The 16,790-nt window shown below is 46.4% G+C and overlaps 1 protein-coding gene across 2 annotated transcripts; it reads left to right on the top strand.

Annotated features, from left to right (window-relative positions):
• Window positions 1-3,034: 3,034 nt before the first annotated feature.
• On the top strand, window positions 3,035-4,414 carry LOC100348438 (putative olfactory receptor 2W6). Of its 2 annotated transcripts, XM_089333512.1 has the most exons (2): window positions 3,035-3,042; window positions 3,481-4,414. In XM_089333512.1, the coding sequence occupies exons 1-2, from the start codon at window positions 3,035-3,037 to the stop codon at window positions 4,412-4,414; spliced, it is 942 nt and encodes a 313-aa protein (XP_089189638.1). The 2 variants fall into 2 exon arrangements, with proteins under 2 accessions (XP_089189638.1, XP_051690636.3); XM_051834676.3 differs by lacking the exon at window positions 3,035-3,042 and having other exon boundaries at window positions 3,479-4,414.
• Window positions 4,415-16,790: the final 12,376 nt, after the last annotated feature.

Below are 16,790 nucleotides of genomic sequence, written 5' to 3'. Positions count from 1 at the left end.
TCTGAGAGAGAGAGAGAGAGAGAGAGAGAGAGAGAGAGACTGATTTTCCACCCTCTGGTTCATCCCTCACATGCCCTCACCATCAGGGCGAGGCCAAGCTGAAACCAGGAGCAGAGAACGCAATTCTGGTCTCCCACGCAGGTGTCAGGAACCAGCCACTTGAGTCATCAGCTGTCTTCCGGGGTCTGCACTGGCAGAAAAGTGGAACTGGGCATGGAGTCAGGATTCCAGCCCAGGCACTCCAATGTGGGTGTGACTGTTTCAACTGACACTTTTAACTGGTAGGTCAAATCCCCACCCTACTCTTAACTTCACTGGTTTGAGACAAGGTCATCATTTTCAAGGTCATTGGGGGCCCACTGTACCTTCTTGGAAAGGTACTCAGTGTGATTTCCCTCTTCAAACATAATTTAAAGAATACAATCAGGGGCCGGGGCCAGGGCCAGTGCTGTGGCGCAGCCGGTTAACGCCCTGGCCTGAAGTGCCGGCATCCCATATAGGCGCCAGTTCTAGTCCAAGTTGCTCCTCTTCCAATCCAGCCCTCTGCTATGGCCTGCAATAGCAGTAGAAGATGGCCCAAGTCCCTGGGCCCCTGCACCCTTGTGGGAAACCCAGAAGAAGCTCCTGGCTCCTGGCTTCAGATCGGCGTAGCTCTAGCTGTTGTGTCCAATTGGGGAGTGAACCAGCAGATGGAAGACTCTCTCTCTCTCTGCCTCTCCTCTCTGTATAACTCTGACTTTCAAATAAATAAATAAATATTTTTAAAAAAGACTATAATCAAATGCCATTTACTACCTTCCAGTAGCTTTACCAACCCAAGTTGAAAATAAGGGTTATAAATCATGTGAGGAAGACAAAACTAGCATACTCTTTGGAATTAGCTTTTTGAAAATTGTATTAAAATATAATAGAATTAGACTTTACATTTCTTTCTTAGAAACTAAATATCCTTTGAATGCAAGGATAACAAGTGGTCCAAAACCTGTGCTTATGTGCTGTGTGTTTCCAACCCAATACCAGGAATATTGTGCTATAAGAACGAAAGGTCAGATCTTAAAAATATGAACAGATGTGCTCCGGGACAGAAACTGAATGAGTTTTGATTCCCAATCATCTGATGCTACTCCAAGAGTTCCCCTAAGAACAGACAGCACTATTCTCTCCTGTGGCGCCAGCTAATTACCCAAAGGAACATACAATTCCCACAATGTCAACAGGAAAACATGTTATACCAACTTCCAGGCGCCGTCTTTAATGAGAAGAAATTAGTTCTCTGTTTTGTGTGTGTGTGTGTGTGTGTTTCCAGCTGAGTCTATAAGACCTTCCAAATTTGCACTGTTATTTTCGGGGGTCAGCAGGAAGTCCTTTCCTTAGGCTTTCTGTTGACAGCTCCAAAAAGGTTCTTGGAATCTGCCCAGATGGCAGGTAGATCGAGGAAGGATGCTAGTGCCATTTCCTATTATAATTGCTTCTTTGTAATTTAACCACCCTATACCAAGTTCTCCATCTTACTTTTCTCTGAAGTGGTGCTGTGTCATTACCCTATGACATCAACCAAATTAAGAGAAGGTAAAAGAACACGGTTTTTACTCTTTTACCTTCAAAAAGAAGCTAGAATCTGAGGTGTAGCATCAGGCTGGGTTGTCTGGTGCATTAGTCTCCTAACCCTTACTTTCTACCTACGTTAACTGCACAATCCTTCAAAAACACCAGGTAACAAGCCAAACCAGAAGAAAACACGCTAATATTTGTTCATTCCTACATCCTTTGGTAAAGTTGACAACAGGTAAGCCTAAATGACTAAAGAAAATGTCTTCAATGTACAATACTAATGGGGTTAAAGTTTACTGCAAGAATTTCTTATTTATTTATTTATTTGACAGATAGAGTTAGACAGTGAGAGAGAGAGACAGAGAAAGGTCTTCCTTCTGTTGGTTCACCCCCCAAATGGCCGCCATGGCTAGAGCTACGCTGACCGGAAGCCAGGAGCCAGGTGCCTCCTCCTGGTCTCCCATGCAGGTGCAGGGGCTCAAGCACTTGGGCCATCCTCCACTGCCTTCCCAGGTCACAGCAGAGAGCTGGACTGGAAGAGGAGCAACCAGGACTAGAACCCCGCTGCCCATATGGGATGTCGGTGCCATAGGCGGAGGATTAACCAAGTGAGCCACGGCGCCGGCCCCTGCAAGAATTTCCATGTTGGAAGTTTTCACCAAAGATAAGCTTCTCATTTGAAAATCAAGTGTGACAAAAATTTAAATCCTTTTCTGCCTTTATTTTTTCCCAGTTTACTAAGTGAGTGATTATTACAAGTAGCCTTACTTCTCTGGATCACACAGCAATCTAGGTATTTTTAAATATCTGTTTGATAATTTTGGCCTTGTTATTGATGCTTACATTATCTAAGAACCCATCCAATGGAAGTGTGAGTTGTGTTACCACCTGCACCAGCCATCTGCTGGTTACACATTGTATCCCTGCTGTGATTTCAGTTTCATCCTAGTACTGTTTACTCCAGCTACTACAGTGTCTTTTATGAATCCATCTCTCCTTATTTTCATTAGCCATCTTAGAGTCAATCTTTTTTTAATTTACTTTTTAAAATTCTTTTTAAAATCCATCTTTATTTACCACATCCTCCTTCTCTTTAAAAAAGTCTCCATTTCTCCCACTGCCACTCACCTGTCTTCAGCAAGCTAATCACACTAACAGGAGATAAACATATCCAGAGTTCCCGTTTTATTACTGGACTGAATATCCATCCTTGTCCTTAGCAATGAGGTCTCCAGATTCTATTACTCAAAGAGAAATGAATGGGGGAGGCCGGGATTGACAGCTTCTCCTGGGGATAAAGGGCTGGGGTATTGAGTAGATACAATTATAATCTAAGGATACCGGTGATGCTGACACTATCACGTACATGCACTCTTAGGCCACATTAACAGGATGATAATAATCCAGCTCGTGGTATGCAGTGGTCTGCCTGTCTCCTGTGTTTTTCAACAGCTCGAGGAGTGAGCTCAGCCCTGGCTGTCCCATGTGGGTGTCGTCAACACTGAGGGCATGTGGAAGGCAGCTACTAGGGTGATGGTTCTCCTGTGACCTAAAAAGGAAGTGGAAAGTCTTGGCCCAGATGAAATTCAGCTGAGATGAGGTAGCATCTGTAGGCATGTTAGTGGGTGTCAATCAAAGGGGATTCTGTATTCAATAAAATTCAACTACTTTGTCTCATGAACCATAAGAAGAAATGTCTACTTAATGAAAAGGTGATGATTCCAAGCGGGAATTCTCCAACAGTGAAGCAGCCAGCCTGTGCGTTTGAACAAAAGGTGAACAACTTACAAAGCTGGGCAGCCGACACTCTCCCATAGGACAGGCGGATAGGGTTGCTAGGTGTTTCCCGAAAAGCCGGACATCCCGTGGGCTTCAGAACATATAAATATTCTTCATTTATTTGTATCAGCTACACAGACGATGTGAAAGGCGGGCAATGGAGAGATCCAACGACAGCTCCGCCTATGGCTTCCTCCTGGTGGGCTTCTCCGGCCGCCCCAAGCTGGAGACGGCGCTCTTCATAGTCAACCTCACTCTGTACTCAGTGGCCGTGCTGGGGAACTGCACCATCATCCTCGTGTGTGTCCTCGACCCGCGACTCCACACCCCAATGTACTTCTTCCTGGCAAACCTGTCTTTCCTCGACCTCTGCTTCAGCACCAGCTGCATCCCCCAGATGCTGGCCAACCTCTGGGGCCCGGACAAGACCATCAGCTACGGCGGCTGCAGCGTCCAGCTGTTCGCGTTCCTCTCCGTGGGCGGGGTCGAGTGCATCCTCCTGGCCGTCATGGCCTACGACCGCTACGCGGCAGTGTGCAGGCCTCTGCACTACACCGCCGTCATGCACCCGCAGCTGTGCCTGCGGCTGGTGGCTGCGGCCTGGGGCAGCTGCCTGCTCAACGCCATCGTCATGTCGCCGCTGACGATGACCCTCCCCAGGTGCGGCCGCCGCCGAGTCAACCACTTCCTGTGCGAGATGCCCGCGCTCATCAAGATGGCTTGCGTGGACGCGCGCGCGGTGGAGATGCTGGCCTTCGCCTTTGCCATCCTCATCGTCCTGCTGCCCCTCAGCCTCATCCTGGTCTCCTACGGCTACATCGCCGCGGCGGTGCGGCGCATCAAGTCGGCTGCCGGGAGGAGGAAGGCCTTGAACACCTGCAGCTCCCACCTCACCGTGGTCTCCCTGTTCTACGGGAGCATCATCTACATGTACATGCAGCCCGGAAACAGCTCTTCCCAGGACCAAGGCAAGTTCCTCACCCTCTTCTACAACCTGGTGACCCCCATGCTGAACCCGCTCATCTACACGCTCAGGAACAAGGAGGTGAAGGGCGCCCTGAAGAAGGTCCTGGGGAGGCGGTGACCACGGCAGAGATGCCAGGCGTCCTGGGGAGGCGGTGACCACGGCAGAGATGCCAGGCGTCCTGGGGAGGCGGTGACCACGGCGGAGACGCCAGGCGTCCTGGGGAGGCGGTGACCACGGCAGAGATGCCAGGCGTCCTGGGGAGGCGGTGACCACGGCAGAGACGCCAGGCGTCCTGGGGAGGCGGTGACCACGGCGGAGACGCCAGGCGTCCTGGGGAGGCGGTGACCACGGCAGAGATGCCAGGCGTCCTGGGGAGGCGGTGACCACGGCAGAGACGCCAGGCGTCCTGGGGAGGCGGTGACCACGGCAGACATCCCAGGCGTCCTGGGGAGGCGGTGACCACGGCGGAGACGCCAGGCGTCCTGGGGAGGTGGTGACCACGGCAGACATCCCAGGCGTCCTGGGGAGGCGGTGACCACGGCGGAGACGCCAGGCGTCCTGGGGAGGCGGTGACCACGGCAGAGATGCCAGGCGTCCTGGGGAGGCGGTGACCACGGCAGAGACGCCAGGCGTCCTGGGGAGGCGGTGACCACGGCAGACATCCCAGGCGTCCTGGGGAGGCGGTGACCACGGCGGAGACGCCAGGCGTCCTGGGGAGGTGGTGACCACGGCAGACATCCCAGGCGTCCTGGGGAGGCGGTGACCACGGCGGAGACGCCAGGCGTCCTGGGGAGGCGGTGACCACGGCAGAGACGCCAGGCGTCCTGGGGAGGCGGTGACCACGGCAGAGACGCCAGGCGTCCTGGGGAGGCGGTGACCACGGCAGACATCCCAGGCGTCCTGGGGAGGCGGTGACCACGGCAGAGACGCCAGGCGTCCTGGGGAGGCGGTGACCACGGCAGACATCCCAGGCAAGTACTTGCCTCAAACACATTTACTTCACGCTCCTGATAAATCGAGGAATCACACGCTCTTACATTTTTTTTTTTAAGATTTATTTTATTTATTTGAAAGGCAGAGTTAGAAACATGGGGAGAGGCAGAGGGACAGATCTTCACTCCTTGGTGCACTCCCCAAATGGCCACAACAGCCAGGACTGGGCCAGGCCAAAGCTAGGAGCCAGGGGCTTCATCTTGGTCTCCCTCATGGGTGCAGGGACCAAGCACTTGCGCCATTTTTTTCTGCTACTTTCCCAGGTGCATTAGCAGGGAGCAGCTGAGGCTCAAACCATCACCCATATTGATGCTGGCGTTGGAGACAGTGGCAGCTTCACTCGCTGTGCCATGTCGCAAGCCACGTCGCCAGCCAATTTTTTTTAATATGGATAAATACACTGAAGGAAGCTTAAGTCAATATGAATCACCCATAGATACACATGATATTGAAAAATCTTAGCAAAGCAATGTTTCTTGAAAACAATTAAGTCCCAGAAGAAAGATGAGATGACTCTCACACAGATATAAATAAATAGGTACTGAAGATTGTATCCAACTTAATCAGTAAGGAACCAGGCAGGCATAATAATCATTTCCAAAAAAAGTCAAAAATGCATAAATTTATATATAAGGAGTGCATGAGTGTTGACACCCATGTGCAAAGGGAGGCAAAACATGCCTCTTCCACTTGATCCGGTCTCCTACAGGACAGTCAGACAAGGCTTTGCACGGCTGTCAGTCACCAAGGACTTCAAAGTTGTGAATAGCTGCCACAGAAGCAGAGCTACAGCCTGGAGGGGTGTCCTCTGGGCCCTGGACCATACATGTGTTTCCAGTGACACATGGCTTCCCTCCTAGCTAAACCATTTATCTCATGCATGTTGTAATACCAAGTGCGTCGTCTCAGGCTGCTCAATAAAAGGATCTAAGTATTTTCATCCTGATTTTGTTCACATGGTGAAACTATTGTGTACAGAATCCATGTAAATCAACCCAGGTCACATAGCAAAAACATGGTTTCCTTTACCTTTCTTTATTTACTTTTAAAGATTTATTTACTTATTTGAAAGGCAGAGTTGCAGAGACATAAAGAGAAAGCTTCCATCTGCTGGTTCATCACCCGTCCCCCACAAATGGCTGCAAAAATTGGGACTAGACCTGAGAAAGGCCAGGAGCCTGGAGTTCCCTCCAGGTCTCCCACAGGGGTGACATGGGCCCAAGTACATGAGTCATCTTCTGATGCTTTCCAAGGCACAACAGCAGGCAGCTGGATTGGAAGTGAAGGAACTGGGACTCTGACCAGCAACCATATGGGATGCCAGCATTGCAGGTGGTGGCTTAACCCACTGAGTCACAATGCCAGTCCCCAAAAGTGGTTTTTAATCAAATCACGTGGTTTTCACTACAGAGTGCACCAAGCATACACAGGTCGCCAATAATCCGCCCAGCCATGTTTTCTCCATCTGCTTATACAACCCTTCCAATGGGGTGTGCCCCAGATCAGGTGCACCACACTGGCTATTAGCACCAGGACATCACCACTTGCCACACTGTCCCATGCAAATGTCCTGTTCTGAAAGCTTGAATTCAACTTATTTGTAAAACTGTCTGGACTCTTGGATTTTAGAATATTTTATCACATCTTTTAATGTGTGGAACTTTTATACACTGAAATGACAGTTTTTGTGGTTTGTATTACATAAAGGTATTTCAAAAGGATCGTTAAAAATAAGAGAGATAAAGAGACAGAGACCTCCCATCCAGTGGTCACTCCCCAAATGCCCCAGCCTGGAATGCGGGAGGCCAAAGCTGGGAGGCAGAAGTAACTCAGGTCTCTCGCTTGGGTGGCAGGGAATCAAATACCTGACCCATCACCTTCAGCCTCTTGGGTTGTGTACAGCAGGAAGCTGGCATCAGGAGTGCAGCTGGGGATCAAGCCCAGGCATTCTGCTGATAGGCAAGGCAGACATCCCAAGTGACATCTTAACTACCATGCCAAAAGCCAGCCCCTGTGTGAACTCTTTGATGTCCTTGTATCGACAGAGTGCAAACGTAAGTTCTTGAGGGTGGGGTCATTTTTCTTCATCTTTTTAGCAATCCAGATATCATTAATAAATCATTAATAAAGAGCCTTGTAGAGATAAGTGATCAAGAACAGCTTAAGGTGATGACTAATTATATCCAGAAAAATTCCCCCATTTTAAATTAGTGTTACTATTTTTTTTTAAGATTTACTTATTTGAAAAGCAGAGTTAAGAGAGACAGAGAGAGAGAGAGAGAGAGAGAGATCTTCTGTCTGCTGGTTCCCTCCCCAGGGGGCAGCAAAGGCCAAGCCTGGGCCAGCATGAAGCCAGGAGCCAGGAGCTTCGTCCGGGTCTCCTATGTGGGTGGCAGGGAACCACTTGACCATATGCCACTGCTTTTCCCAGGTCATTACTGGGGAGCTGGATCAAAAGTGGAGCACAAACCATGATATTATATGGGATGCGGGCATCGCAGGCAGCTTTATCCACTGTGCCACAGTGCTGGCCCCGATACTATCTAATTCTACCTTTGTTCTTCAAAATTACTAGGAAGTCTATCACAATATGCTATTTCAGTTTAACTCTTCTGTCAGACTTGTTTTGCGTTTCTTTCTCAGTTCATTTCAAACCCTGAGGAGTCTCTCTCCATGGCTGTCAAAAGCCATCCCAGAATTTTTGGAACAGAACTATCCCCACCCCTTAAAGGTGCATCATTTGTCTGAAGGCACCAGGGTGGAGAGGTGGTCTCGTGGAGAGGCTGGAAGACAGTCTCCCAGCTCTTCAGACCTCTCAGATCTGCACAGAAGGACATTCCTCGGCACCTATTTACATGGTTCTCTTGCATGTGCTGCCCTTAGCCCCCAGTTCTTTGGTCTTCATTTGGTACTCACTTCTCATTGTTCCCGAGTCATTAAAACCAGTGAAAAGAATTTCCAAAAGAACACAGTCTGTTACAGAAGTTTTGCCTGCAGAATACATGGGTATTCAAAGGTCTGAAATCACAGGCACTTCTGGGCTAGGTCATCCCCTCCCTGAGCTGGGTAACCATCCCAAGTAGACCCTGGTGGGGAGGCCCAAAGTCAGCTGCTTAACACGGGGACCAGCTGTGCTTGTTTACTCCTCTGCTATTTACTGTTGTGTGCTCCTGCTGCTGGCCTCTTCCCTGTGTGCGACCTTCCTGGAATTAATGAACAGCACCTGTGAGCCTTCTTGGGCTTCAGGCGCCCCTAGTGCGACAACGGGTACAGTACGCGGGCATTTCCCAAGACTTCCCCATTGCAGAAGCTGCTGGGATGGACAAGGACTGTGGAAACAGAGGGAATGTCAGATCCAGGAAATCCCAGGCGGGACACTGGCACAGTGCTTTCAGGTCGGCTGAACGGCTGGGGGCCACCGCATGAGTACAGGGGACACCCTGAAAACACACGCCAGCAGGTCTGTTAGAAACCCTGTGGGCTGTAGTGAACCCGATGAAGGATTCAGAGAGGGCCGGTTTGGAACTCTATAGATGGTAGAAGAAAAAGGCCTATTAAAACAGAGTCTGGCACCAGTGCTGTGGCGTAGCGGGTAAAGTCGCCTGCAGTGCCAGCATCCCGTGTGGGCTACAGTTCGAGTCCCAGCTGCTTCACTTCCAATCCAGCTATGGCTTGGAAAAGCAGTGGAAGATGGCCCAAGTTCTTTGGCCCCTGCACCCACGTGGGAGACCCCGAAAGCTCCAGGCTCCTAGTTTCGGATCAGCCCAGCTCTGGCTGTTGCGGCCATTTTAGGGGAGTGAACCAGCGGATGGAAGATTCTCTTTCTGTCTCTTTCTGTCTACCTCACTCTATAACTCTGCCTTTCAAATAAATAAATGAATCTAAAAAACAAAACAAAACAAAACAAAAAAACAGAAACAAAGACTAAGGCAGTCACCCCTGTTTTGAGAAAGTGAAGGTGGAGTGACAGGCTCGCAGTACTGGGGTGGATAAAGATTTGCTATGTGGACATTTGAAACAGACTAAGGGGAGGGGGGCATGGGATTTATAGGAATGATTTTGCAGGACCCAAGGCGTTATTTCTACAGCTGGAATGCAGGTCAGGGTACTACAATCTGCCACTACCCAATGCTATGGGATGCTGTGTTCCATTTTTCTCCCCACTGGTGGGGAACATAGCTGGTTTAGGAGAAACGGATCTCCAGAGACAGCCAGTAGAGGTGCGTGGAAGGCAAATAAACAACCCAGCTCGGTGCTTCTGGGCTTACGGCAACAGCTACCTGGAGACGGAAGATTCCAACTGTGGAGTTCAGTTATGAGTAATTAATTCAAACCCTAAGTTAGCTTAGATTAAGTACATTTGGAGTTAAGACTTAATAGTGTGTAGTATGTTAAGATTAAGTGATATAAAATATGGGCAACGTATTAAAGTCAAGCTAAGTCTTGGTCTCAGGAGCTTTTAGGACCAGTTGCGAGAACCACCATTCCTCCATGACAGGCTTTATTTTAAGCCAGAAAAAAAAAAAAAAAAAAAAAGACAGGCCTAAAGGGTAAGGGAGTGAAACTACTCCTGGACTTTAGATTCTTCCGCATTCCTGTGTGACACCTCGCTCAAATGCACCAATGAAATACATAAAGAATAAGGAGCTTGCCTACGTGTGTAGTGACATATGTACTTGTTTACTCGAGTGCATAAAAATGCTGGGAGGGAGAGGGATGGGGCTTCTTGCCTCAGCACTGCGTTAAGTCGTATGTGCCAGTGAAGTAGGCAGGCATACAGGTTAAAATTGATCAGATTTGTGAACTGGAAGACCACGCCCCTGTGTGGCCTCATTCCCCTACCTGGCCACACCGGGGTGCCCACCAGCCAATCAGGTTAATTACCACTCCCCTTTGGAGCGGGTTAAAAGCCTAGGGCACAGTGTGCCCAGGGCCTGCTCTTCTTCCCTGGCCTCTTGCCAGGACAGGGCTTGCTGTAGCCCTGCGCCTCCAGGGCGCATGGCCTTTGGGCCAAGTGCTCTAGGCTTCCTGGCCTAGATGCTCATCCATGTGGCTGGTTCCTGGTGCTCGGTATGAACCCCTATTCACCTTTCTCCCCTAAATAAAACTCTCACTCTCTTATGCACCTTTCTTACTAAATAAAAGCTTAAAACGTACCATGCTGCCTCGTTTATCTGTGCCAGTATTTAGAATTCTTCTCTAAATACTAGGCAAGAACCCTCTCGGGCTTATTAATATCAGGGATTTGGTAATAAGCCTGTGGTGAAATCGTAAGGCACCCCAAATTCCGGTAGCACATGTGACATCCCGGATAGCATTTCTAGCGAACTTGAAGGGGTCACAATTTAGTGTAGATTTTAGGGGGTCTTTTCCGATTTCACCAGTAAGAGCCCCAGCTAGCTGGTAATAAATCCTCTTGCTGTTACATCCAGCCTGCCTTTTGTTGAGTTGTTTTGGGGAGGGTCTCATACCGGACACAACACAACCAATCCCTGAAAAGTTAAAAGCAAAAGCAAGTGCAGGAGTGTTAGAGTGGGCCCCTTGCAAGGTCTCACTGAAGCTGCAGGCGTGGATGCGGGGGGAGGAACACAGGGTCGGACCTCCCCTGAAGGACAAAGCTTCTCTTTGTAGATTTTGGTTGCAGGATTAGGGGTGGGGTCCAGCTCCATGTTGAGTCTTGGTCCACTGAGGGCCACCAGGGAAAGCAGCAAGTCAGCTAAGAGCTTGGAGCAGGAGTTGGAATCCCACTCAGACATCCACGGATGAGGCTCTACAAACTCTCACCTCCCTTGTGAGGTTTTGGTTTCTTCCCCCCAACCTCCCTCCAATTTGTAACTTTCAGGAATGGTCATTTCCCATGGCCACAGGCTGAGCCTGTTTTCTTTGCTCAAGTAATGCAAAGTGGAACTGGTCTAAGGAATTTTCCTTTTCACAGCTTCTGTCAGCACTCCACTGGCCAAAGCAAGTCGCATAATCAAGCTCAGTATCAAAATGGCAGGGAAACCTATTCCTTCCAGCTAGTGAACTGCAATGTCCAGTAGCAGAAAAACAGAGGGGAAGATAATCAAATTTGTCACCGTCTCTCCTTTAATTCTCATGTGCAAGTGTGATCTGGTTTCCCCATTATCTGTTGATGGTTTCCACTTCCAGAATTACTATTCTCCCGAGAGGAGCAGGTTCTTTTATCCTTGAATCAAATGTCAGTTGAGGCACAGATAGTTCCTGAATCATTGAGCTTATCACTGGGCACACAGAAGAATGTTCGATACGATGATAAACGCTTCATTGTCCCATTGTGCACATCCTGGAATTTCTGAACTTTTGATGTGGGTCAGATAGTTCCTTCATAGGCTCAGATGTTTTTAGAACAATTTATGAAATAAGCTAGCAACCACCCAGCTCTCATCATCCACGTTCTGTTCCCAAACATCCTCCGCTGACTCTTGGTTTCAGACTGGAGACCCAGCGGGCTGGAAAGGGCACCACTCGCAGCTTCATAAAGAATGAGCACCTTTGGAACCTCAGGCCTGCAGGGGGAGATGAAGACCAAGCAGTTCAGGGAATCGGTGAAGTCAGGTGACAGTGCACTGGCACGAGAGGGGAAAGGAAGCCAGCTGCTGCGGAAGAGGGAAGAAACTCCCCATGGTCACCTCCCACTATCCTCCAAGTGGAACAAAGCTTTCAGTTGGCCATGCTTGTGGGAAAAGGGTGTGCCAGAGGGCGGGACCCGGTGCACACTCCAATTCACCAGGCACCCTGGCTGAGCTCCCTACACGTGTGAGGACGGCTTGCCCAGGCGAGCCAGTGCTTGTGTCTGGCCTCTCCCCACAGGCTCCGGTTTCTCTCTCTAGGCCATGGGCTGGTTAGTTGCCCCAAAACTTCAGCCCTCTGACAGATGCAATAAAGTAAACCTGCTGCTTTCGCGGATTTTTTCACAGCTTTCACTGCAGCATTCTGTTTTGACGTAGCTGGTGACTGCAGACAAGGGCTACAAATATTGGTGGTGCCTCAGAAAGTTCTTGGGAAAATGGAATTTTCCATTTCTGGAACTAAATTTATGCTTATGAAAAAATTTGAAATCTATGCATAGTTTTTATCTTAAAAAAAAAAGATTTATTTATTTATTTGAGAAGCAGAAAGAAGTCTTCCATCCTGGTTCACTCCCTACATGGTCACAATGGCTGGAGCTTCACCAGTCTGAAACCAGGAGCCAAAAGCTTCCTCAGGGTCTCCCACGCGGGTGCAGGGACCCAAAGACTTGGGCCTTCCTCCACTGCTTTCCCAGGCCATACCAGAGAGCTGGATTGGAAGTGGAGCAGCTGGGTCTTGAACCAGCACCCATAAGGGATGCTGGCACTGTAGGCAGTAGCTTTACCCACTATGCCACAGCACCAGCCTGCATAGTTTTTCATAATACAAATTTTCCGTGAACTTTCTCAAGACTCCACATATAACCAGAAAGTAACCCTTCCTATCCCTGAGCAATTGATATTATAGGTAGCATAATGAACATGTGGTGAATTAGTGCTTTTATTCACACCAGTGTTAGGACATTGTTGCTGTTATAGCCACTGGACAGATAAGGACCAGATTCAATGTAATTTGCCCAAGGCGCCAATACTCAGGTCCCTGTTACTCACATGGGAGACATGGTCTGAATTCTCCCCTCCTGGTTTCTGCCCAGTAAAGCCCCAGCTGTTGCAGGCAATCGGGGAGTGAGCCAGTGGAAGGGAGATTCTGTGTCTGCCCGAATCTCTTTGCCTTTCAGCTAAATACATTTTTTTAACAAATGAAACAACACTTGATTTGAAAAAAGTATGTTTATAGTTTGCAACAATTGTTATAATACACTGTATTGAGCTACTTGTTACCCACGTGTATATGTGTGTTGACCTAAGTAACTAGATGATAAGCTTTATTTCCAAAACATGTACTTTCATCAAGGCCATAGATGTAAAAATTAAAGCAAGAGGTACAGAAGGGTCCTTCATGAAAAGATCAATCATAAAAATAAAAAATAATTTTTCCATGCCAAAATGCAGACTCCTTTTGAGTTCATTTTTATAATTCTTAATATATACCTACATTTTGGTTCCTTGATCTACCAATGCAATCTGTTTACAGGGCTATAACTGATGCCACCAGTATTTTTATTATTTCTATCCTTCCACAGTATAGCATTTATAATGTGCTTAAACTTCTGTACTTGGTTTCATCACATTTAGAACTATTTCTTGATTCTTTTGCTTCCTTTCCACCTCCTACTGTACATGTTCTAGCTCTTGTAAGCAGTTAGCTTTTGCCTTGTCAAACTAGACCTTGGTGCTGGGGAGCTAGATGAGCAAAACTCACTTGCAGAACATCAAAGTTCTTTCCACATATCTAGGCACATCCCAAATACCTGATATTTGATGCTTAGTGAGTAAGGAAAGAGTAGGATTGATCAAGAGCTCTGTGTATGGTCCAATACTGTTAATACTATCTATTCTGGCTGCAATTTATTGATTGAATATAACTGCAAATTGCACTGATAATTTTTTGCATATTTTACCTGTTTTACTCTTCGATCATGGGAAATACATTATGTCATACTATTCTAATAATTTCTTTTTTAACTTTTATTTTGTAAATATAAATTTCCAAAGTACAGTTTATGGATTACAATGGCTTCCCTCCCCATAACTTCCTTCCCACTCGCACCCCTCCCATCTCCCGCTCCCTCTCCCAATCCATTCACATCAAGATTCATTTTCAATTCTCTTTCTATACAGAAGATCGATTTAGTATATATTAAGTAAAGATTTCATCAGTTTGCACCCACACAGAAACACAAAGTGAAAAATACTGTTTCAGTACTAGTTATAGCATTACTTCACATTGGAAAACACATTAAGGACAGACCCCACATGAGAAGTAAGTACACAGTGACTCCTGTTGTTGACTTAACAATTTGACACTCTTGTTTATGGCGTCAGTAATCTCCCTAGGCTCTAGTCATGAGTTGCCAAGGATATGGAAGCCTTTTGAGTTCGCCGACTTTGATCTTATTCAGACAGGGTCATAGTCAAAGTGGAAGTTTTCTCCTCCCTCCAGAGAAAGGTACCTCCATCAAAGGTACCTCCTTCTTTGATGGCCCCGTTCTTTCCACTGGGATCTCACTCGCAGAGATCTTTCATTTAGGTTTTTTTTTTTTTTTTTGCCAGTGTCTTGGCTTTCCATGCCTAAAATACTCTCATGGGCTCTTCAGCCAGATCCGAATGCCTTAAGGGCTGATTCTGAGGCCAGAGTGCTGTTTAGGACATCTTCCATTCTATGAATCTGCTGTGTATCCCGCTTCCCATGTTGGATCATTCTCTCCCTTTTTGATTCTGTCAGTTAGTATTAGCAGACACTAGTCTTGTTTGTGTGATCCCTTTGACTCTTAGACCTATCAGTGTGATCAATTATGAACTGAAATTGATCACTTGGACTAGTGTGATGGCATTGGTACATGCAACCTTGATAGGATTGTATTGGAATCCCCTGGCACGTTTCTAACTCCACCATTTGGGGCAAGTCAAATTGAGCATGTCCCAAATTGTATATCTCCTCCCTCTCTTATTCCCACTGTTATATTTAACAGGGATCACTTTTCAGTTAAAATTTAAACACCTAAGAATAATTGTGTGTTAATTACAGAGTTCAACCAATAGTACTAGAACAAAAAAAATACTAAAAGGGATAAAGTATTACATTGTACATCAACAGTCAGGACAAGGGGTGATCAAGTCACTGTTTCTCATAGTGTCCATTTCACTTCAACAGGTTTCCCCTTTGGTGCTCAGTTAGTTGTTCCCGATCAGGGAGAACATATGATATTTGTCCCTTTGGGACTGGCTTAATACACTCAGCATAATGCTTTCCAGATTCCTTCATTTTGTTGCAAATGACCGGATCTCATTGTTTTTGACTGCTGTATAGTATTCTATAGAGTACATGTCCCACAATTTATTTATCCAGTCTACTGTTTTTTTTTTGTTTTTTTTTTTAACAGATAATTTTTTGTTTAAGTATCACAAATAAGAGCAAAACTCTCCAAAATATTTCACAACTTAATAAACTACATGTATAAATATGATGCAACTCCTGTTGGCATAAACATTGCAATATTGAGTCAAAATTCATCCAAATTTTCTTAAACTTAACTTTAAATCTCAGTTATCATGGAGTTTGTACATAGATAATAAATTCCTTGAGAAAAGGAACCACTGGGTCTTAAACTTCTTCAATTTAATAACTTACATAGTATTTAAAATATTTATTAATTGAAATCATTTTTTACTTGTAAGAAAACAAAATATTTTACTTTATAAAACAAATATTTTCCAGTTGTCTTCTATCATTTTTTTTTATCTTTTATTTAATGAATATAAATTTCCAAAGTACGACTCATGTGTTACAATGGCTTCCCCCCCCATACCGTCCCTCCCACCCACAACCCTCCCCTTTCCCACTCCCTCTTCCCTTCCATTCACATCAAGATTCATTTTCGATTATCTTAATATACAGAAGATCAGCTTAGTATACCTTAAGTAAGTATTTCAACAGTTTGCTCCCACACAGAAACATAAAGTGAAAAATAATAGATGATTTTTTTAAATGATGATGAAATCAGATCAGACCTATTGTCATGTTTAATCCCAGTGAGAGTCAAGTTGGGAATTGATAATTTCTTTCTTTTTTTTTTTTTTACAGAAGATCAGTTTAGTGTACATTAAGTAAAGATTTCAGTCGTTTGCACCCCCATAGAAACACAAAGTGAAATATACTGTTTGAGTACTCATTATAGCATTAAGCCTCAGTGTACAGCACGTTAAGGACAGAGATCCTACATGAGGAGTAAGTGCACAGTGACTCCTGTTGTTGACTTTACCAATTGACACTCCTGTTTATGGCATCAGTAATCTCCCTATGCACCAGTTATGAGTTTCCAAGGCTATGGAAGCCCCTTGAGTTCTCCGACTCTTATCTTGTTTAGACACGGTCATAGTCAAAGTGGAGGTTCTCTCCTCCCTTCAGAGAAAGGTACCTCCCTCTTTGAAGACCTGTTCTTTCCACTGGGATCTCACTCACAGAGATCTTTTTGCCAGAGTGTCTTGGCTTTCCATGCCTGAAATACTCTCATGGGCTTTTCAGCCAGATCCGAGTGCCTTTAGGGCTGATTCTGAGGCCAGAGTGCTATTTAGGACATCCGCCATTCTATGAGTCTGCTGAGTATCTCACTTCCCATGTTGGATCACTCTCCCCTTTATTTATTCTATCGGTTGGTGTTAGCAGATACTAGACTTGTTTATGTGCTCCCTTTGACTCTTAATCCTTTCATTATGATCAATTGTGAACTGAAATTGATCACTTGGAGTAGTGAGATGGCATTGGCACATGCCACCTTGATGGGATTGAATTGGAATCCCCTGGTATGTTTCCAACTCTACCAATTGGGGCAAGTCAGCCCGAGCATGCC

This window comes from Oryctolagus cuniculus, chromosome 5, assembly GCF_051225735.1.
Source record: "Oryctolagus cuniculus isolate XC-2025 breed Fujian yellow rabbit chromosome 5, ASM5122573v1, whole genome shotgun sequence".
Classification (NCBI taxonomy): Eukaryota; Metazoa; Chordata; class Mammalia; order Lagomorpha; family Leporidae; genus Oryctolagus; species Oryctolagus cuniculus.
The sequence above is the reverse complement of the archived record's forward strand: the minus strand, read 5'-3'. Positions and strand labels throughout refer to the sequence as shown.